The 24,292-nt window shown below is 42.8% G+C and overlaps 1 protein-coding gene across 1 annotated transcript in view; it reads right to left on the minus strand.

Annotated features, from left to right (window-relative positions):
- LOC109892770 (protein KIBRA-like) overlaps nucleotides 1-24,292 on the minus strand; it is a 43,547-nt gene that overhangs the window by 13,138 nt on the left and 6,117 nt on the right. The window contains exons 2-12 of the mRNA XM_020485539.2: nucleotides 22,961-23,070; nucleotides 22,566-22,769; nucleotides 22,016-22,092; nucleotides 19,359-19,438; nucleotides 18,072-18,201; nucleotides 15,527-15,676; nucleotides 15,197-15,267; nucleotides 12,171-12,413; nucleotides 10,605-10,694; nucleotides 5,614-6,203; nucleotides 3,408-3,525 (exon numbers count right to left, since the gene is read on the minus strand). Of these exons, the coding sequence (XP_020341128.1) occupies nucleotides 3,408-3,525; nucleotides 5,614-6,203; nucleotides 10,605-10,694; nucleotides 12,171-12,413; nucleotides 15,197-15,267; nucleotides 15,527-15,676; nucleotides 18,072-18,201; nucleotides 19,359-19,438; nucleotides 22,016-22,092; nucleotides 22,566-22,769; nucleotides 22,961-23,070 (1,863 nt within the window). The remainder of the gene's footprint in view (nucleotides 1-3,407; nucleotides 3,526-5,613; nucleotides 6,204-10,604; nucleotides 10,695-12,170; nucleotides 12,414-15,196; nucleotides 15,268-15,526; nucleotides 15,677-18,071; nucleotides 18,202-19,358; nucleotides 19,439-22,015; nucleotides 22,093-22,565; nucleotides 22,770-22,960; nucleotides 23,071-24,292) is intronic.

Raw genomic sequence — 24,292 nt, forward strand, 5'->3', positions numbered from 1 at the left:
TCGCAAACACTCATACCAAAAAATGTGTTTGGCTACAATATACATTCCAAATTTTTTTTTTTAAATGTTACTAAGCTGACATCGTCCACTGAACCCCGTTTCCGCCTATTTTAATGTATTTTAATTTATTAGGATCCCCATTAGATACTGCCAAGGCAGCAGATACTCTTCCTGGGGTCCAAACAGGATTAAAACAATTATATAACACAACAGCCTACATCACAAACAAACAATAGATCATATGCAAGACATCACCACATTACTACTCTACAACCACAAATTCACAACATTACATTTACAAACCTACAATTTTACAATGTATGTGCATATGCATTTGTGTGTGTGTGTGTGTGTGTCTCTTCACAGTCCGCGTTGTGCTGCCGTGAGGTGTTTTATATGTTTGTTTTTTTTAAATCAGATTTTACTGCTCGCTTGAGTTACTTGATGTGGAAGAGAGGTCCATGTAGTCATGGCTCTACAGTATGTGGTACTGTGCGTTTCCCCAGAGTCTGTTCTGGACTGTGAAGAGACCCCTGTTAGCATGTCTTGTGGGGCATGTATGGGTGTCTGAGTTGTGTGTTATCTGTTTGAACAGACATCAATACCTCTCACAGAAGACAAGGAGAGATTGACATGCATGTTATTGACATTAGGCCTCTGGGTATATTTACGGGCCAGCCATGCTGCTCTGGGCCAACTGTAATTTTCCCATGTCCCTCTTTTTAACACTTGACCATATGCCTGGGCAGTAGTCCAGGTGTGATAAAACTAGGGCCTGCAGGCCTTGTTTTGTTGATTATGATGTCAAGAAAGCAGAGTAGTGCTTTTTCAAGACCTCTCCCCATCCTAGCTACTGTTGTGTCAATGTTTTGATTACATCAAGCAGTTAAGTCTCAGCTTGCTCAATTGCCACATTCATTACAACATTTTGTTGAGATTTATGTTTCAGCGAATGATTTGTCCCAAATGCAATGCTTTTAGTTTTTTTGATATATTTAGGACTAGCTTATCACCCATTCTAAAACAGACTGCAGGTCTTTGTTTAGGTGTTGCAGTGATTTAACTTGCTGTGGTACCTGACGTGTATAATGTTGAGTCATCAGCCTACATAGCCACACAAGCTTTACTCAGTGATAGGTCATTACTAAAAATAGAAAAAGTAGCAAAAACCACTGCCTTGAAGTATGCCGGATTCTACCTGGTTTATGTTAGAAGCTTCTATTTAAGTGATAATGCCAGAGAAGCCGGTGTTTGGAGGATATATTGGCACGGGTGTTCTTAGTCCCGAGACGAAGCGGAGGGTCGGCAAACCGTGCCAATATATCCTCCAAACACAGGCTTCTCGGGCATTATCACCTTTATACAACGGGTTACCAACATACTCAAATAATGATTGACATATTTCATTAAAAACTTTATCTAGTTCAGTCAGAATGGACATTTTTCAGACATCAGAGCAATCTTGAAGGAATTCTATCTGAGTCAGAAAAGGATATTCCTATGATGGGTAAGTTATATAAAACCTTGCAGAGAGCCTATCCAACTGACTACCTCTTAGAAAAAAAGTATAAACTATTGGAACCAAGACATAAAAAGAACTGATATTGGCACAAGATGGAGGGAATGTTGGAACCTAACGAACTAAATTACAGGTAACGAAAATGTACGCTTAATCCAGTATAAACTCATGTAGAGACCAAAATGCACAAATTCTGCAGCACAACAGTCATGTCTTAAGTGTAAACTAATGACTCAATAATTAATGCCTTCTGAGAATGCTATAAAGTCCAAAAGTTATGGGTGGAGTAAGAAAGTTGGCCGTCAGAAATATTCCAATGTAAATGTACTTTTAATCCGTCTGTCTGCATATTTCAAGACATGTCATGAGGGAGCAGTGAGATACCCGATGGGTTGGACAATTCTCTTCTTGAAAAAATGTACACTTAAACTGGAAATCCACCAATCCTCCATCGTTAAGACAATGGAAAAATCAAATGCGTCATTATCTGAATATTGAAAGAGCGAGGGCGACAGAGAGGAACAAAATGGTGCAATTTGAGGACATGTGGAAATGAATAGTGCAGGCAGTGGAGATAGGGGTGAGAACAAATAGGTCTGGGCAGGAGTGATGATGTTTGTGTGCGTCTGTATGTTGTCTTTTGTATTGTTTGGAGATTTTTTTACAAGTAAAAAAAAAATATAAAAAAAATAAAGGAATTTACCAAACCACAGATCAAGATGAAAATGTGGTTTTCAGTGATGGCTTTATGGGATATCTAGCAACTTGTAAACAATTACTCATTCCAATAAGTGAGTACTACTTTAACAGTAATATTAAATAATACACATTGGCTGTTAAGCCAATTATGTTATAAACCCATTTTAGTTTATTGTGATGGTAATGACGTTTGTTTATGATAATCATTAGGTGGAGGTCGCTAGCTACATTATCAACCAAGCCTAGTGTTTAGATAGCTGCTCTGTAAGCCAGCTTGACTTGCTAGAAAGTTAGAGAAACAAGTTTGGAAAAAGTAACTAAACAGGTTTTATTATCACCTAACCCTATGCTCTCCGGCCAGTAGCGGTACGAGATTGCATGAAGATGACGTACGGCGTAATGAAATATGTCACGATGTGTACGTGACATTAGGCGGATGAGCAAAACTGCGATTTTTTAGAGATGAGTTCCAAGTCCATCAAGACAGATCGGTTGAGCGACGAGCATCTCGTAGGAGTGACGCAATCTGACGTGAGACCAGGGGAGAATGACTGCCCCCTCTCATGGAAGTTTATGGCCAACCGTGGTACTGCAGGCATTGTTTGCAGAAAACAGTATCTTATAGTGAATGGAAAAAGGGAAATCTTAGTGGTCAATCTGTCTTAAAATACTATTTTTACACGATCATTGTACAAATAATTGCTTCTAATAGCCCACTCATTTTTACCTACCTCATCCCCATAATGTTTTTATTTATTTACGTTTCTGCTCTTTTGCACACCAATATCTCTACCTGTACATGACCATCTGATCATTTATCACTCGTGTTAATCTGCAAAATTGTAATTATTTTCCTACCTCCTCATGCCTTTTGCACACAATGTATATAGACTCCCCTTTTTTTCTACTGTGTTATTGACTTGTTAATTGTTTACTCCATGTGTAACTCTGTGTTGTCTGTTCACACTGCTATGCTTTATCTTGGCCAGGTCGCAGTTGCAAATAAGAACTTAAAGGTGAAATAAAAAATAAAAACATTTTAAAAAACGATGTTCACTTTCATATAGTTAGATAGGGGTGTTAATGAAGCACTAATCTTTTCTTACTATCCGTGACGGGTCAGGCTCCAGTGTAAAGAAATTAGAGACACTTGTCCTCCAGGTGACCCAGTGGCTACTACAATACCCACCTGTCAGAGGGCTCGTACACCCCGCTGTCACCCGCCACCGACTCATCAGACACTGCTGACGTCACACCCATCTTCCTCGACCCAGCACTCACCGTCCCTCGGACCTGCGCTACGGCATCTATGTGAAAAGGGGGTTGGGAAGAGGAGGATAGGGAGGGGTTGGGAAGAGGAGGATAGGAAAAGAGAAGGGAGGAAAATAGTAGTGTAGAGAAAGACAACACATTGTCACAACCTTTCCTCCTTGCAGCCATGGAAACAGGTGTTGAGTTGCATAGCTGGAGTAGGTTCACTTTACAACACCACCACCAAAGGTAACCGCGGGCCAAAACTCAACCCCCAGTCTCTCACTTCTCCCCCTGTAGTGCACCCATTGGCAATCAGGTATCAGGTGCAATCTTCAATTCATTATGAGGTGCATGTACTCACACCCCTACTACAGTGGAGGAAGCCGGACCATCCAGTTAGAATGTGTTGAATGTTACATCATCAGTGTGTATGTTAATACAGCTCTGTCTCTTAGGTCAGGTAGGATCACCACCTTATTTTAAGAATGCTTTAACTTCCTGACTGATGTCTTTAGATGTTGCTTCAATATATTCACATAATTTTCCAGCCTCATGCTGCCATCTATTTTGTGAAGTGCACCAGTCCCTCCTGCAGCAAAGAACCCCACAACATGATGCTGCCACCCCCGTGCTTCACAGTTGGGATGGTAATCTTCAGCTTGCAAGCCTCCCCCTTTTTCCTCCAAACATAACAATGGTCCTTATGGCCAAACAGTTCTATTTTGTTTCATTAGACCAGAGGACATTTCTCCAAAAAGTACAATCTTACTCCCCATGTGCAGTTGCAAACCGTAGTCTGGCTTTTTTAAGGCTGTTTTGGAGCAGTGGCTTCTTCCTTGCTGAGCGGCCTTTCAGGTTATGTCGATATAGGACTCGTTTTACTGTGGATATAGATACTTTTGTACCTGTTTCCTCCAGCATCTTCACAAGGTCCTTTGCTGTTGTTCTGGGATTGATTTGCACTTTTCGCACCAAAGTACGTTCATCTCTAGAAGACAGAACGCATTTTCTTCCTGAGCGGTAGGACGGCTGCGTGGTCCCATGGTGTTTATACTTGTGCATCTGTACAAACAATAGTACGTGTGGTACCTTCAGGCATTTGGAAATTGCTCCCAAGGATGAACCAGACTTGTGGAGGTCTACAATTCTTTTTACTGAGGTATTGGCTGATTTCTTTTGATATTTCAGAAATAATTTGTCTGTAAGCAATTGTTGGAAAAATTACTTGGGTCATGCACAAAGTAGATGTCCTAACTGACTTGCCAAAACTGTATTGTTAATTAACAAGAAATTTGTGGAGTGGTTGAAAAACAAGTTTTAATGACTTCAACCTTAGTGTATGTCAACTTCCGACTTCAACTGTATAGTCACATTCAAATTTTTCTTCGTGTGACGCTGACACTGCTCTGATTTGCAATGTGTTGCGTGGATCTCAAACTGTTGCAAATTAATTAGATAATTCAAACATTCATTCTTTATGGATCACAATGGAGATGACTATATACTCTACTACACACCACCACATAGTAACCCAATACCAGACTGTACACGGTCACAGTGGTGTAAAGTACTTAAGTGAAAAATACTTGAAAGTACTACTTAAGTAGTTTTTTGGGGTATCTGTACTTTAATATGTCTTTGACAACTTTTACTAAACCACATTCCTAAAGAAAATTATGTACTTTTTACTCCATATATTTTCCTTTGACACCCAAAAGTACTCATGACATATTGAATGCTTAGCAGGACAGGAACATTGTCTAATTCACACACTTATCAAGAGAACATCCCTACTGCCTCTGATTTGGGGGACTCACTAAACACATGCTTAGTTTGTAAATGATGTCAGTGTTGCAGCATGCCCCTGACTATCTGTAAATAAAAAACAACAAGTAAATGATGCCGTTTGCTTTATATAAGGAATTTGAAATTATTTATACTTTCACTTTTGATACTTAAGTATATTTTAGCAATTACATGTACTTTTGATATATTTACTCAAGTAGTATTTTACTGGGTGACTTTCACTCGAGTCACTTTACATTTACTCAAGTATGAAAATTGGGTACTTTATCCACCATCGCAGTGTCACAGTTCATACAATTACTTTACAAATTACAGATAATAGACAGTGACTGTACCTTTAAGCACCTCTCCAGCCATGGTCTGCTTAGTGTCCATCTCCACCCCTCCACCTCGCTGCTGCTCCTCCCTGTCCAGCCCCAGCTCCATCAGCCTGCAATGTAGCTCCACATCCAGCCCCCCCGGGCCCCCCAAAACTGCAAACCCCTCCCCTGAGAGGAATGTGGAGTCCATGACCAGGGGCGAGCAAGGTGGCGAGAGCGACGACAGCGAAGACCTCGGTGACAGCGAGCTCATGGACCTTGGCGTCTCCGATCGTCTCAGCGCCTGTAGCCTGGTGCCGGCCTCCGCACCCCCGCCAATAACACCCCCAGTCCCGGCATCTACTACAGGGACCATCTCGTGCTCGTGGATGGTGGTGATTGAGCTGGAGGGCCGGAAGCTGAAGACCGGGCCACCCTCATGCAGTAGGGTTTCCAGTTTGTTCTGGAAGTCAGGGTCACCCAGCTCAGGTTGCTCCAGGTAGATGTCGGTAAAGCTCAGGGAGGAGGTGGAGCCCAGGGAGGATGTGGTAGCCAAAGAGCCCCGGCTGGAGGTCAACGAGCCAAGGCTGCTGCCCGACGAACACGACAGCGTGCTGGCCGACAAACTGTAGGAAGAGAGGGAGGAGAGGGTTGGATTGAAAGAAGGAGGGAAGGCAGAGAGAGAAAGAGAGGGGATGGAAGTAGATGGAGAGAAAAAAAGAGGCAGAGGAGGAGAGGATTGGATGGGGAGAAGGAAGGAGGGACAGAATGAGGGCAGAGAGGAGGGAGAGAGAGAATTGGGAACAGAAAAAAGGGAGCAAGGGAACAACAGAGAGAGATAAAGAGAGATGGAAGACCACAGTGTTAGAAGCACACTCCAGGCACACCTATGACCCAGCTGCGCTTCAGCTCACAGACAGCTGGTCTAACCTATGCCTCCTGTAGCCTTTCCCCTGTCTGTGTGGGCACTGAAAACCACATTTTCCTCCCCTCTTTTAGCCCTCCGTAACTTCAAATGCAGTTTCTGCTCTACAGCAAACATCCTAATTATAGCTTGGCAAGCTCATAAGGAATGACACAGGGGAGTTTCCCTGCATCTCAGCCCTTTGATGTACTGTAAATCAGCCAGAAAGAGAGGACGAATTAGGCATGATAGGAGAAAAAAAACAGAGACAGACACACAGACAGAGAGAGACAGATGCTCTCTCCGTCCCTCTCCATTGTTGAAGTTAGTGCTGTGAAAAAGTACGTGCCCACTTTCTGATTTTCTTTATTTTTAGACTGAATGTTATCAGATCTTCAACCAAAACCATATACAGTGCATTCTGAAAGTATTCAGACCTCTTGACATTGTTACATTACAGCCTTATTCTAAAATTGATTAAAGTTAGGGATGCACAATATAAAGAATCAAATTCAAATGTAATTTTTTTTAAGGTAATTTAAAAAATAAATTAAAAAACATCGGTTAGCATATCGGCCTAATGTCTAGTTTAACGGTGATGTGCAAAACCGATGTCAAAGCTGACGTGCATCCCTATATAAACGTAGGTAGATGATGCCATGAAAAATACAGAACAAAAGCAGAAAAATACTAAGCACACACTTCCAACAACTAAACAAGTTCAAATCGAGAAGTCATTTATCCTCTCTAGGGTATGTGGGACGCTAGCGTCCCACCTGGCTAACATCCAGTGAGATTGCAGAGCGCCAAATTCAAATACAGAAATACTCATTATAAAAATTCAGAAAAGATAACTATTTTACATTGGTTTAAAGATTAACATCTTGTGAATCCAACCACTGTGTCAGATTTTAAAAATGCTTTACGGAGAAAGCATTCCTTATGATTATTTGAGAACATAGCCCAGCAGACAAATCATTACAAACAGTAACCAGCCAAGTAGAAGAGTAACACAAGTCAGAAATAGAGATAAAAATTAATCCCTTACCATTGATGATCTTCATATGGTGGCACTCAAAAGACATTCATTTATTCAATAAATGTTCCTTTTGTCCGATAAAGTCTCTTTATATCCGAAAACCTCAATTTTGTTTGCGCATTTTCTTCAGTAATCCACAGGCTCAAATGCAGTCACAACAGCCAGACAAAAAGTCTAAATTGTATCCGTAAAGTTCATAGAAGCATGTCAAACGTGACATGTCAAACATGTCAATCCTAAGGTTGTTTTTAGCCTAAATAATCTATAATATTTCAACCGGACAATAACGTTGTCAATATAAAAAGGTAAACAAGAAAGGCACTTTCTGGTCGCGCGCATGAAAAAGCTCTGACACGGCAGGGTCCACTCATTGATTGCTCTTACTCCCTCATTTTTCAGAATACAAGCTTGAAACAATTTCTAAATACTGTTGACATCTAGTGGAAGGAATTTGAACTGCAATTTGAGTCCTAAATCGATGGATACTGTAACGGCATTGAATAGAAAACTACAACAAAAAAATCCTATTTCCTGAATGGATTTCTCTCAGGTTTCACCTGCCAAATCAGTTCTGTTATACTCACAGACATTATTTTAACAGTTTTGGAAACTTTCGAGTGTTTTCTATCAAAATCTACTAATTAAATGCATATCCTATCTTCTGGACCTGAGTAGAAAGCTGTTTAATTTGGGCATGCTTTTCATCCAAAATTTCAAATGCTGCCACCTACCCTAGAGAAGTTAAAAGAGTAAGACAATTTCAGGGCGACAACTCAAAGGCCAAATCCATTTACGCCAAGATAATGGAATTCATTGCCCTTGATAATCAACCGTTCTCTGTCGTGGATGATGTTGGCTTTTGCCGACTGGTCGAGCACCTCGAACCCCGGTACACACTACCAAGTAGGCACTATTTTTCAGATGTTGCCTTACTGGAGTTAGACAGTATTGTTGAAACACACGTCTATGAGCTTCTTGCTATGGGCGTCACTGCTATTAGCCTCACAACTAACATTTGGACCAGCGATACCACCCCCATGAGCATGCCGAGTCTGACAGCACAGCGGGTCAGACGGATTTCGTACTGAGGAAAGCCCATTTCAATGGCATTCGAAAACATGAACACACCACTAGCGCCATTCGAACTGACTCGAGAAATAAGCTAATCAACTGTGTCTGCAGCAGACGTGATACCCTCTGTCATGGCATTGAAACACCAGCTCAACGAACTGCCAACACAGACCGTGGGGTTAAAACTTGCAAAAGTACTCAAAGCTGTGAACAAACGATTCGGTGGCATTCTCTCTGAGCCTCTTAACTGTGTCACCGCCATGCTCGATGCTAGGTACAAGGATCGCTACTTCGATGCAAACAAGAAACAGGGTTTACGCGAAATGCTAGACACAGCTGGACAAGATGGAAACAGACACAGTGAAAGTGCGCACCGAGGAAGAGGCCATGGACAGACAGAGCTGAAACTTCACTACTTGACATATATGATAAAATCCTGGTTGAGAATGAAACGACTGAGCAAATGAAACCGCAAGTAAGTGAAAGAAAAAAGGTTTTACTGGTAATGGGGACATACGTAAATGCCAACAAAACATTTGTCAGTGTGTGTGTGTTTCAACTATTTAACTGTACTAGAATGCTTAAAAGGCCGCTAAAAATTTTAATATCGGTTACAGGTCTAGTTATTTTTTGTCAATAACAATATTGGAAGGAACTGACTGTAGAGCGCCGAGACAGTAGTGTGTCCAGGCACAGACCTGGGTAAGTGTACCAAAAATTGTCTGCATCATTGAAGGTGTCCAAAAATACAGTGTGCACTGTCACTGTGTCCGTTTCCATCTTCTCCAGTTATGTATGTAACATTTCACGTAAACCCCGTTTCTTGTCTGCATCGAAGTAGCGGTCCTTGTACATAGCGTTGAGCATGGTGGCGACACAGTAAAGAGGCTCAGAGAATGCCACCGAATCGCTTATTCACAGCCCGTGTCTGCAGTTTTGTTGAGCAGGCGTTTCAATGCCATGACAGAGGGTATCACGTCTGCTGCAGGTGCAGTTGATGAGCTTATCTCTCAAGTCAGTTGTTCGAATGGAGCTAGATAGTGTGTTCATGTTTCCAAGCTTCAAACATGTTCTCAAATGCCATTGAAATGACAGCAGCGGTATGACAACCAGCACATTCATGAGCATGCAATACAACTTTCCTCAGTACGAAATCCTCGATGACCCACTGTGCTCAGACTCAGCATGCTCATCATGGGGGTGACATCGCTGGTCCAAATGTCAGTCGTGAAGCTAATAGCAGGGACACTATTACTGTTTAACTCCGGGTAGGGAATCATCTGAAAAATAGCACACTTGGTAGTGTGTACCGGTGCTCGACCAGTCGCGAAAGCCAACATCATCCACGACAGAGAACAGTTGATTGTCAAGGGCAATGAATTCCATTATCTTGGCGTTAATGGATTTCGCAATTGAGTTGTCTCGCTGAAATTCTTACTCTTTCAAATGACCGCTCGACTTGTTGACTGCTTGATCCACACAGCAGACCTTGTGGACTAGGTTAGGAATGCTGTGTTGCACGTGAAGCACAAAATTTTACGTGGCGTCAGTACGTCATGTACATACGCAACTCAGCTTTGACATCGGTTTGCACATCAGCAGTTGCCTCGAAGGTGAAATGGGTTAATTGGATGAACATTTTGAATGTTCAGAAGCATTAAGCCCATTTTGAGATGTGAGAGGTTAGATAGGAGAGGAGACAGAAGAGGCTGTACTCATAGAAGTGTGTAGTGATTCGTGAACAACTTCAGAGCAGAGTGCAGTAGTGGTGTACCATTACACCTTAGTGACTAGAACCTCACCAAGACCTCCACGGTAAAAATGTTGCCTGTGTCTCCATGTAGACAATAAAATGTATTCTTAAATTGGTTTTCATTTTGAATGTGCACATCGAGTTGTGCAATAGGAGTTGACATGCTTAGTAGATACATTTAAGCGATTATGCCTCCTGAACTGACAGTGTGGAAGTGTTGGGAGACAGTAGCTGAATGTGTTGTAGACGGGTGTGCATACCTCTTGAGCTGAGTGTGTAGTGAAGAGGCCAGGCGAACCATCTCCTCCAGCTCTCTCACCAGCTCGTTTCTCTTACAGTGCAATCTCAATCTGATAGAAAACAAAACATGTTAGGTCACAGCCGGATTGAAAATATATACAGCAGTATTGACACAGTTAAAAGAGCAAAAGGCAGACACTTGTGTCTCATAAAAGACATCTTGTTATCCAGTTCTTTGTTTATTGGGAGAGTGTGTCAGTGTAATGAGGCTTTAATGGAAACAGGCCATAACATAATAATAGAGTCTTTTGATCATCTTCCAGGCCGCAGTTACAGAACCAGCAGTTAGAAAAAGGCATCTTTTGTTTCCAACCTACATCCCCGGTTAGTGACGCTCAGGTTACAGGAAGGGAGAAACCAGAGAGGGAACTCAATGCAGGTACAGTATTGAGAACAGAGAACAAGGTAGCTGTTTAGGAAAGATAGAGGGGGAGAGGGAGGAGGAATATGAATGAGAGAAAGAGAGGAAAAGAGACAGGAATGTGAAGAGAGAAAGGGAGAAGAGAATGTGAGTGAGCGAGCGAGAGGGGAGAATGTGCCAGAGTCACAAGGCCCAATTGTTGTAGTCCCCTTGGTTACCTGATCCAGAGTGCAGGTGTCCAATCACTAAAGGGTAAAAATGCACCTTACAGAGGGCCAGTGATGGGTAAGAGGCTAGGGGGAAGGGGTTCTACACTACATATAGTATCCACTTCTACAGTCTGTGATCCAATTACAATCATGAGCCATGAATGTCATGAAAAAAGGTTGTGCGGATTGAAGCAGCCAACACAACAAAAGGTGCACAGGTATGTAGTGTGTCTGGGAGTAAATCTTCCAGGGTCGACATACACAACGTTAGGTCAACATAGAGAGCACAGTGTGATGCTTTTCAACCGGTTTGACAGTGTTTTCTTGAATCCAGATGGAGACGGTCTGTTTTCCATAGTTAGTGTTCCGTCTAGTTTCTATTAACAGAGCCCAGTCCATCACTATGTCCACATCAGGGAGTAGACCTTTGTGTTAATGTAACAGTCATATCAGGTGCTGCACCCGAGGCACTTGCACTGTCTTTTCACTGCAGCTAAGGTACAGTACAGTATGTTGTGAGGCCTTGCTCTGCCTATCTATTCCCTGTCTGTGAATATACTGCAGCCTAGTTCCAGTGGGGTTCCAATGGCCTCTTCTCTCCTTCACGCAACAGACACGCCGACCCGTTCTCTGGCTAGCATTGAAATGAGATGTATAAAAAACATTTTTTTTTAAATGCACTCTTTTGGTGAGGTGCTGACTAACAGAACACTAAAAGCCAAAAAGTGGCAATAAAAGTTTCCTGCCAAGACAGAAGAGTGGATGGCTAATTGAATCTCCTGTATCATTGTATGTGACCATAATGCTTTCCGGGTGTGCAGCTCTATTCCCTCTGTTATCCCTCCTTCCCTGACCGTGACCTTACCCAGGGATGGAGTGACGGCCAACTCTCAATAAGTCAGTGAGCCCCAGGGTGATCACGATTACTTAGTTGGGGATAAACCTCCCATGCTCACCTCTCAGTCAGGGCCTTGCTCTGGTTGTCCCTGGCAGCCTGCAGGTCTCTCTCTAGCATCTTCTTCTCAGTCTCAATCTTCTCCTGTTCATTGGGAGCTCTCTTGCAGGGCTTGATGTACTGCAGTTCCTTCAGTAGCTCCTCCTTCTCATTGATGAGGATGAGGCGGTCGCGCTCCGGGTCTAGCAGCCCCGGCCAAGCCTCACTGTCCAGTTTGGCTATCTGCACCTCGATGGTGGCAATCCTGGGGTTGGAGGGAGGAGAGGACATCATATAATTAATGTTCTTTTATGTTGTATTTAATTGTGTGGAGGAGAAATTTAATAGAGATATAATATGGCTTATAACATGTTAAAGGTCATTATAAAGGCTCATGAATACTCATAGCAAGTTATAAAGTCACTAGACTGATACTTGATGATGGGTTGTGTTGGGAATTTGCAATCTGGATAACGTGAAAAATAATGATTTTATGAATATCACTCGCTGCAACAGAATACCATTGTGGATACCATTTTCATGTGTCTGTGTCCAGTATTAAGGAAGTAAGAGGTCGTTTCACGAGTAGGGCTGTGGGGGGTCACGAAATTGTCAGCCGGTGATTGTCAAGCCAATAACTGTCATTCTCACGGTAATTGACCGTTAATTAACAAACACATTTAGCATCTCCTGGCTTCCACACTGATCTTTAGACAGGTCTAAAGAAACATGATATGAAGAAAATGTAGTCTATTTCAGAAGAACAGAATAGCACACTATGAGTTGTCCTTATGTTATATCCTGATCTGGCTACGCCATATGGCTGTGGGCTACACTAGTTCATTTAGCAGACAATATATGCTTAGAATTCTGTTGCATTATTTTATAGTATGAAGAATACAATTGAACAAAGCTGAATAAAATGGAAAGGATTTGAGGGCGTGCACACATGCGACTATTCTGTGTTGAGCTATGAATAAGCACATATGAAATCATGGAACCCCCCCAAAAAAGTGTTAATTCTATATTTGAGATCAAAACTTATCACACGTGATTGCGAGTGGTGATACAAACCTTAACAAACCATATAGGCTTATGGGCTAGGCTACATGAGACTATGACTGGGGAAAAGTGGCCCAAAAAAAATGTATGCGCTGTTCCTTTGCCTGCACATGCTGGGCATCATTCACATGTGATAATATTCTCACCCATCAGACTATTCTCAATTTAATCTGGTCTTTACATGTACTAAATAATGTGTGTGAAATTAATTATAATTTAGAAATGGGCCATTATCATGCACCAGTCAGAACAGTGGGAAATAGAAGACGTCATCCGTATGCACTTGAAGGAGGACGCTTTCCCGCAGTTCATTTTCATGCCGGCTACTTCGGTTGTACAGCAAAGCAATATTAGGGAAGTTGCTAAATAAATAAATAAATAAATAAAAAGTAGACCTAGCCTATAGAATCTTCCTCTTTTTAACAGAGGCCATCAAAAGTATTTTCTCAATCAATTGCATATCCTATGGAAATGTTGCACAACTCAGGCTTATAGGAACACATTTTATTCCATGCATCAACCAGCTATGATGAGCTGGCTCCCACTGCGCAACAGGTGGTCCTATACTGCTCAAACTCAATGTCAGGGCTCCCATGATCACACAGCCACACAATCTCCATAGACAAACATTGGCAGTAGAATGGCCTTTCTAAAGAGATTAGTGACTTTCAACGTGGTACCGTCATAGGATGTTACCTTTCCAACAAGTCAGCTCGTCAAATTTCTGCCCTGCCAGAGCTGCCCCAGTCAACTGAAAGTGATGTTATTGTGTAGTCAAAAAGTCCAAGAGCAACAATGCCTCAGCCGTGAAGTGGTAGGCCACACAAGCTCACAGAACGGGACCGCCGAGTGCTGAAGCGCGTAAAAATCATCGGTCCGAGGTTGCAACATTCACTACAGAGTTCCAAACTGCCTCTGGAAGCAATGTCAGCACAAGAAATGTACATTGGGATCTTCATGAAATGGGTTTCCATGGCCGAGCAGTCACACACAAGCCTAAGATCACCATGCGCAATGCCAAGCATCGACTGGAGTGGTGTAAAGCTCCCTGCCATTGGACTCTGCAGCAGTGGAAACACGTTCTCTGGAGTGATGAATCACGCTTCACCATCTGGCAGTCCGACGGACGAATCTGGGTATGGCGGATGCCAGGAGAACGCTACCTGCCCCAATGCATAGTGCCAACGGTAAAGTTTGGTGGAGGAGGAATAATGGTCTTGGGCTGTTTTTCATGGTTTGGGCTAGGCCCCTTAGTTCCAATGAAGGGAAACCTTAACGCTAAAGCATACAATTACATTTTAGATGATTCTGTGTTTCCAACTTTGTGGAAACAGTTTGGGGAAGGTCCATTCCTGTTTCAGCATGACAATGCCCCAATGCACAAAGTGAGGTCCATACAGAAATGGTTTGTCGAGATCGGTGTGGAATGACTGGCCTGCACAGAGTCCTGACCTCAAACCCATCAAAAACCTTTGGGATGAATTGGAACATCGACTGCGAGCCAGGCCTAATCGCCCAACATCAGTGCCCGACCTCAGTAATGCTCTTCTGGCTGAAAGGAAGCAATTTCACACAGCAATGTCCAACATCTAGTCAAAAGCATTCCCAGAAGAGTGGAGGCTGTAAAAGAAGCAAAGGGGGGACCAACTTCATTTTAATGCCCATGATTTTGGAATGAGATGTACGAAGAGCAGGTGTCCACATACTTTTGGTCATGTAGTGTACCTTTCTAGCTAATAGACTATTGTTAGAGTTTACACTTCCTCTTCCAATGAAATGCGGGAAGGTCAAAACAACTGTCTACCAAATCTATTCATTTTAAAATGTTGATTACTTCTACCTGCCAATATCATTCACCTGATAAGACTTAATGTTACTTTCTTTTTTTTCTTTTTTATGCGCTAACATACGATGGGGTTCCCTGGGTTGCCAGTTGGCCTGGGAAAGAAAAGTTTGAAAAACCCTTATTTGGGTTACACAAGTTACCTTCTTTTTGCTTCTTCATACTTCAGGCTTAGTCGAACCTTCTCTGCCAACTTGTTGGTGTTGGTCCCAAACTGGATCAAACAAAAGAATAACAGAACTGAAGGTGTGGTGTGACAAACCTACATTCTGATCAATTAGTGATGCAAGCAGTATCTGTGCATCATTCCATGGCACGCTTCCAAAGGTTACACCTGGGTCCTGTTCATTAGGTCACACCAAAGCAAAACATTTTTAAACAGGAAACGAAAACAAGCATTTCTTATTGGACAAGTCCAGGTAGTGCCTCCCAATTTGTCCATTTGGTGCCAACTGAACACAACCTCCTCTCACCTCAGCAGGTATGTCTGTCTGGGAGCTGGTTTCGGAGTAGAGTCGAGGGATGGACAGCTCAGAGTTGGCCAGGGAGGGGCTGCTGCCCCACAGGTCAGACTGAGAACCCACTGAGTCCAACTGGAAGCCATCCTTAAGCACTGCTAGTTTCTACAGGGAGAGGAGACAGACATACTGTGTACAGGCTTGACACATCAGAGAGAAGTCACGGCTAGTATTGTTTACATATTTTGCTGTGTGTCTTGAATTTACAAAGCTCCTGTCCTATGGTTTCAATCTATAATACAGACCATAGTCGTGTTCATAGAGATAGAGTCCTGTACATTGCATAAAGATGTGCTTTTGCAAGTGGCCAAACATGGTCAACTAAATCAATGATAAAATCAGTGCAATCAGTGATAAAATAAATAAATGGCTCAGCACTGAATCAGAGTGGAATGAACCTCATCTTTAATATTAAAGTACACAATTCAAGCAAAACCAGCAAAGACTGGCAACTGACACAATGCTGACTGAGTTAGACAGGCTTCATACACAGAAAATACACACTATGAGTTGTCCTTATGTTACAGAAAATACAAATCACACACACATACAGTTGAAGACGGAAGTTTACATACACTTAGGTTGGAGTCATTAAAACTCGTTTTTCAACCACTGCACAAATTTCTTGTTAACAAAAAATTGTTTTGGCAAGTCAGTTAGGACATCTACTTTGTGCATGACACAAGTCATTTTTCAAAAAAATGTTTACAGACAGATAATTTCATGTATAATTCACTGTATCACAATTCCAGGGGATGAGAAGTTAACAGACACTAAGTTGACATTGCCTTTAATTAAACAGCGTGGAAAATTCCAGAAAATAATGTCATGGCTTTGGAAGCTTCTGATAGGCTAATTGACACAATTTGAGTCAATTGGAGGGGTACATGTGGATGTATTTCAAGGCCTGCCTTCAAACTCAGTGCCTCTTTGCTTGACATGGGAAAATCTAAAGAAATCAGAAAATAAATTGTAGACCTTCACAAGTCTGGTTCATCCTTGGGAGCAATTTCCAAATGCCTGAAAGTACCACGTTCATCTGTACAAACAATAGTGTGCATAACCTGAAAGGCCGTTCAGCAAGGAAGAAGCCACTGCCTCAAAGCCACAATAAAAAAAGCCAGACCACGGTTTGCAACTGCACATGGGGATAAAGATTGCACTTTATGGAGAAATGTCCTCTGGTCCGATGAAACAAAAATAGAACTGTTTGGCCATAATGACCATTGTTATGTTTGGAGGAAAAAGGGGGAGGCTTGCAAGACGAAGAACATCATCCCAACCGTGAAGCACTAGGGTGGCAGCATCATGTCACAAAATAGATGGCATCATGAGGACGGACAAATAAGGGGATATATTGAAGCAACATCTCAAGACATCAGTCAGGAAGTTAAAGCTTGGTCGCAAATGGGTCTTCCAAATGGACAATGACCCCAAGCAAACTTCAAAAGTTGTGGAAAAATGGCTTAAGGACAACAAAGTCATGGTATTGGAGTGGCCATCACAATTATTCTCTACTATTATTCTGATATTTCACATTCTTAAAATAAAGTGGTAATCCTAACTGACCTTAGACAGGGAATTTTTCCTAGGATTAAATGTCAGGAATTGTGAAAAACTGAGTTTGAATGTATTTGGCTAAGGTGTATATAAACTTCCAACTTCAACTGTACATACAACTGAACTGTCAGCTGCAGAAGGCTGGGGAGGGGAGACAGCCCAGTGGAGAGAGAGAGAGAGAGAGCGCACATGAGAGAGAGAGGCTCTGCATTATTAAACACAACCCAGCCCCTACTAAACAAACACAGTGTTCGTTGTTTTCTACTGCCACCCAGATTAAAACTGGGGCACATTTGATGTGCGTGTGTGTGTGTGTTTTGCATAAGTGCACGTGTGTCCCACTCCCTCAGGTCAAAGCTGAGGAGGAAGCATGAAGAAGGTAGGTCGACTACCAACCCCTCCTCCAGCTCAGCTTCTAAAAGACTTAGCATGCTGGTGAATCATTGATTGAGCAGCAAAGTCATGACAGAGTCTGCAGTACCATGCGGTCTTGTCTGTCTGTCTGCTACTCAGCCCAGGGGCGCTGGGACAGGAGAGGGGAGACGGAGAGGTTGCAGGGGACACAGGTAACAAGGGAGGGTGGGAGATACACCAGCAGAGAGAAAATGCTGTGCCATGTGAGATGAAGAGGAACACGAGACCAAGACGAGACTCTGCAGCTCCTGTCTACTCCCTTTCTTCTTCGCTCTCTCCTTTCTTTCCCTCCCTGACCATCAGCCCACCCCATCTCCCTCCCTCTCTACGCCTTTCCCTCCTTCATTCCCGCTTTCCTTTCCATGACAGTCAGTCTAGCTCAAAAAAGCCCCCCCCCTCACTCCTGCATCCTCTGATCCCCCCATCGTCTCATATGAAGCTGACAGGCTGTCATCTACCAATCTCCTCATAGCAATACAACACCTGACCCCCATCCCCTCCCTCCCTCATCCCCCTCCCCGCTTACCTGCATGAGCTCCTGTTTCTCCTTCTCCCCAGAGCTGATGGCGTCCTTGATAGACTTGACTTCGTTCAGAATGGCCTGCGCCTCATGGAGCTTGAAGCCGTACGGCGCACTGGACACCTTGTGATTGATCCTTGAGGGAGGGGAAGAAGAGGGATAAGGTGGGAGAAGGAGAGAAAGTGAGGGAGAAAAAGAGTGAAAAAGAGACAAGTTGGAAACTGATCAGCCAGTGATATAGGTTATGAAACTGTGAATCAGTGAGTATGCCTAAATACTACATAGATAGCACTATCAGACTTATACATTGTTGCTCTCATATTATACATTTTTAGTTTTGTGTTCGTTAAAGAGGTATGTTGTTTAAAAAAAAAACATTTCATTTTCACTATGAAAATACTAGTGACACTTTTAAACCATCCTGATCTAATCTGGATTAGAGTGAACAACAACAAAACTAAGGATCCAGGACGAGAACCAAACTGGATTTTAAGGGCCACAGGTGTAGGCGAAAGAGCCTGAAGCCCAGACAGTCAGCTACACATAGAGAGACCGTCCGTGGCAGCAGCATCAAATATGTAAAGTCAGTCAACAGCAAGTCATGCATGCAGTGGAATAACAGGTATTTCCACATTGTTCAGAGAGCAGAGGAAAGGAAGGAGGGGGCAGCACTCCTTCACTGAAGACCAAGGAGAACTAGAACCAGTGAAGCCTATCCAAGCCTTTTCCACTTCAGTGTAAATATATACTGTTAGAATAGATACTATCGTTATATTTCGGTCTTTTGTTATAAAAGGCCCTGAAGTATTTTCTCTGGGAAAGGAGAGTTGAGGACAGACAGGATGTTGCAGTGTTCGTATATTAGTACAGTTTCATGATTGTTGGTAAATGTTTGATAGCAAAGGAAGGTTTGAAATTTGATAGCAAAATGAAGGTCACGGAAGAACGGTTGGAATCCAGTCGAACTACTATGTAGCTTGTCATTCGTTTAAAAAAAATTCACTCACTGAACTGAGGCAGGGCCCATCTGTCTTTTTCCACAACACAGATGCAAGAGGCGGCACTCCAGGCATTCAAAGAGAAATGTGTTTCACAGACAAAATTTTTGATATTTGACCATTTTGAGGGTCATCATCAAATTCAGTCAGGGAGCTGCCTTTTCAACCAGGGTGAGATGAGGGCCTCGAGTGTGTTGATAATGGGAATCTTTTTACGGCTGTATCGAAAACAAAGCAGAAGCCTACTACTACTAAGTGTAATTGTGATTGTGTAATGATGTCAGGTTGCACTTACTCTTTCAGTGTTTCAAAGCCCTGCTCTTTATGCTGCAATTCTTGTTTCATGCAGGCGAGGTCCCTCTTCAGCTTATTCACCTGAGACAAACAAATCAAATCTTATTTCTCACATACACATGGTTAGCAGATGTTAATGCGAGTGTAGCGAAATGCTTGTGCTTCTAGTTCTGACAGTGCAGTAATATCTAACAATTCCCCAACAACTACCTTATACACACAAATCTAAAGGGGTGAATGGGAATATGTATATATAAGTATATGGATGAGCGATGGCCAAGCGGCATAGGCAAGGTGCAATAGATGGTATAAAATATAGTATATACACGTGATATGAGTAATATAAGATATGTAGACATTATTAAAGTGACATTATTTAGTAGCTCGTGATCCATTTATTAAAGTGGCCAGTGCTTGGGTCTCATGTAGGCAGCATCCTCTCTGAGATAGTGATTGCTGTTTAGTAGTCTGATGGCCTTGAGTGACCAGAATATAGTTATTTCACTGAGAAGGGAAAAAAAGTGCCCAAATTGAAATACTATTGATTACTGGCAATATGATTATGTTCGGCTTATTCAACTGAGAGAAACACACTGCATATTTTACTGAAATTAAAAATCCCCAGTTGTAATACTATTGATTACGTAAGATATGATTATTCGGCTATATTTGGGAACAGCTTTTGTTATATTCGGCTATATTTGGATTATGTTTGTTTCATGAAGATTTTTTTGGGGGGATATATCTTATAAGCCGATTACATATTATTAAAGCAAAACATTCCCTTATTGTTTTTTTTATGAAATGTGAAGGAAACATGGAGGAAACATCCACAAATAATCCAACATAATTAAAATCATACCATTTCTATTTCACCCCTTTTTTCTCCCCAATTTCCTGGTATCCAATTGGTAGTAGTTACAGTCTTGTCTCATCGCTGCAACTCCTGTATGGACTCGGGAGAGGCGAAGGTCGAGAGCCATGCGTCCTCCGAAACAACCCAACCGCACTGCTTCTTGACAATGCCCATCCAACCCGGAAGCCAGCCGCACTAATGTGTCGGAGGAAACACCGTATGCCTGGAAACCTGGTCAGCGTGCACTGCGGCCGGCCCGCCACAGGATTCGCTAGTGCACGATGAGACAAGGATATCCCTGCCAGCCAAACCCTCCCTAACCCAGACGACGCTGGGCCAATTGTGCGCTGCCCCATGGGCCTCCCAGTCGCGGACGGCTGCGACAGAACCTGGACTCGAACCCTGAATCTCTGATGGCCCAGCTAGCACTGCAATGCAGTGCCTTAGACCACCACGCCACCCGGGAGGCCCTATTCATACTATTTCACCCTTCCACAAGATGTAGTTTTGTTTCGGGACTATGATTGCTAGCCAAGCCGGCTGGTCAGTGCGTCTATTGGTTCCGTGGACAGAGACGCGACCCAGTCATTCAGTCTTTTTGTTCTGTATCTATGGACGGGACCCAGTCGTTCATTCAAAAATGTTCCATTGCCATACTGGCTAGCAACATTCTTATCCCTTGTTGGCTCACTAGCCAAATACAGCTAACTTAATCATGTCAAACAGTGTAAAAACAACAACAGTAGCTGCATTTGTTTAAGCTGTTTTCTAGTGACATTTATTTGAATATATCAATAACAATGAGCTAATGAGGCACGATTTCACCTGGCATAGAAAATACGTTCTCTCATTAGGACACAACAACTTCAAACTGAAGCTGGAAAGAGTGCAAACTAGCTGCACTTTGTTACGTTTTACCTTTTTTCAATTGATATTTTTTTGCATATATCCATAAAAATTATCCTAGCTGATTCATGATTTCGACTGGCTGAGAAATGATGCCTGCCACTGTCTTCCCGACCCCTACACGTTCATTACTATGGGACAGTTGGAGATCAAATTTGAAAATTGAAACAATGTTGCAAATGTCGGAGACAGACAGCAAGGTTTATATACAAATCTCCGCTGCTGAAAAATAAATGTTAGTCTAAAAGAAACGTGAGATAACATCTATATGCTTTTTAATGGTGGAGATCATGTTAACGTCCCTGCCTGGGCTGATGAGACAGTGGATTGCGCAGTCAAATGGAATAGAGTAAAAAGGCATTTTAACATCATATATTTAGCTGGTGGTAACTTGTGGAATAGACACGGGCTAGAATGCGCTTTTAACCAATCAGAATTAGCCCACCCGTTGTATAATGTTGCACAACCGACAGCTCTGGGATTCATCCCAAATGGCACACTATGTAGTTAACTACTTTTGACCAGAGGCATAAGGGCCCTGGTCAAAAGTAGTACACTATATAGGGAATGAGATGCAATTTGGGACCCAACCCTGGGTGGAGGTCTCAGACAAAGATGTCACTTACACACATTCCCCCTTTACAATGAGAAAGAGTTGGACACTCAGTCACTTAGCAACAGTCCATTGGACTAAGCCTTTTTCATGCACTAATGTTTGCAAATCTTAGGGATGAGAATTAAGCCAAAACAGGAGACTTAAGGACACATATGGGTATACACATCCATTCCTAATGATTACTGAACACACGTAAAGCAGGCCATAGTTGGAGTACGGAGATGGTGTAAAAAAATAAATGTTATTAAAAAATAAATAAATTTTAAAAAACGTTTCTTACCCTACTTTTGGAAGTGACTATCTCGGCTTTGAGGATTTCTGGGTCATATTTACTGCTGGAGGACGATCTGGAATTCACTGTGGGAGATAAGAGCCAGGGTGTTATCTAATCCTCTACATCACGCTATTCAACTTCAAGGCCCTACTCATCAATCCCCTGTGTGTTATCAAACTACTGTAAATCACCACTTCAAGTCTGAGCAATGGCAGAGGATTCCTCTTAGGAATGGAGTCAAGTTAAATAAGTAGGGAGTAGCTTTAGTTCCCCAAAAATGTAAATTACTGACAACTTGAGTAAACTATGATGTGCTGTAATCCTGTGATTAAATTTATGTGCACCATCAATCAGAAGAATAATAAAAGACTACCAATCACTCTAGTTCTCTTCTCTTTTGCCACCTAATCTCTCTGGTTCCTTGCCCCCTGTTTACGTACAGCCCTTCAAGTTTCCTGGCTTCTCTGCCCCCTTTTGATCCTCATCACCGTTGCTACCTGCACACCTGTTCCTTCTGCCAGCCCATAAACCTGCCCCCCCCCCGGCTTGTCCTTACAGCTGGTCTGAGAGGTGGACTTGTCCTTCCAGGCATCGTTGAGCTGGCGGTACTCCTGCTGGGCCAGGCGAAGCCGCTGCTCCTTCACCTGGTAGATCTCTTTCTGGGCGCTCAGCGAGTCCTTGGCCACGTCCAGGTACTCCCGCAGCATGACCTCCTGCTCCCGCTGCCACTGGGCCCGTGGGTCCTCCAGCTGAGTGCTCTCTGATGGTGGTAGAGGGGAAAGAGAGAGATCAAGGGGAGAGGAAAGGGAGACAGAACATAACAAACAAGAAAGAATGAGAGAAGAAATGTTGAAATAATTTTGCATCTTGATTTGACTGGCCATGTGTTTCTTCACAAATGTGTGATGAATATGGGTGCCAGAAGTTAGCGTTATGGAGAATTGGACTCACTTGTGTTATGGTCCACATAGTAGGCCCCGACATTGGGGTCGTAGGCCTCCTCCCAACCCACTGGCAGCTCATCGCCAATGCAGTCAGCAAATGTCAGAGGTTTAGTCTGCCTGAAAATCACACACAAGAAACAACAGTCAACTGATGGTAAGAATTAGAGGTGTCACAGCAAGAGTAAATCAGGATGACCATGACAAGATAGTGGGCCAGCCAGGGTGCATGCAAAGATAGATCATTTGGTTGTCACTGAGGGCTACCAGGATTGCACGATGTCTGTGTGTCTCTAATAAAAGGGCCCTAATTAGGTCTCTATTCGCATCGAGTGGGGTTTGCAAAGCACAATAGCCGGAAACTGGAACCTGGCATTTCACAAATTTCCTAGAGGTTTCTGAGGCAACCCCTCCAGGCCTTCCAACACCAAGCCAGGCTCAGGATCACAGGATACCTCAGTGGCCACCATACATAAAAGGCCCCTCGGGAAGACTCTACCAGCACGACCAATGTGCAAAGTACCAATGGAAAAAGGGAAGGGTGCTATTTGCTGAGTAACATCCAAGAATCAGCCTTTCAGTTCGTACATTAGGTGGGTTGGATATATTCAGGTGTTGTCTTTTTCATGCTGATCTAACTTGGCACACTTGGGTTCACAATTAACCTAATCCTAATTTCCCTCATAGCTATGACATAAACCTAGGTTGAAGGATAGAAAACATAAGCTTATGCAAGTTATCAGTGGCGTAGGCTACATGTGGGAAAACTTGTCTTGATCTATTCCTTTGCTCAAACTCTTTTCTGCAGACGGCAGATATTACCATCCTCACAGAGACTTTTGCTCAGGGTGAAACCCAACGGGTTCCTTTTTAACTTTATGAATAATGAAAAAGGCCTGTTCTAAATGTATCTCAGAGGAAAAGGCTTTGCAGAGAGAAAAACAAAAATTCCCAAAAAGCTGTCTGCTGGTGCCAGGTCCTTTGAGTGACTGTGTGCGCATCATCCCATTATTTGATTCATTCCACTGTCGCTGTCCTCTCACCCCTGCAAATCCAGTCCCCTAATCACTCGGAGCTGATGGCCGAACTCATCATTACCCTCCGAAAAGCGCGGACTTACTGTCTCAATAGACCAATCAGAGGGCTTTAAATAGGCCCAGAGCTTAGCGTGAGCCACTCACTGGCTGTGCATTGGCATGAAAGACCTCTTCCAGTCTGTCTGGAGTGGACACCAGGCTGACATCTCCTAATCTCTTCAAACAGTGATGAGTCTTCCAATAACTCATTTGGGTAGTGAGTGAATTAAGGCTTCTATAATGGTCTTTTGTGAACCACATGATAA

This window comes from Oncorhynchus kisutch, linkage group LG6 (genome assembly GCF_002021735.2).
Source record: "Oncorhynchus kisutch isolate 150728-3 linkage group LG6, Okis_V2, whole genome shotgun sequence".
Classification (NCBI taxonomy): Eukaryota; Metazoa; Chordata; class Actinopteri; order Salmoniformes; family Salmonidae; genus Oncorhynchus; species Oncorhynchus kisutch.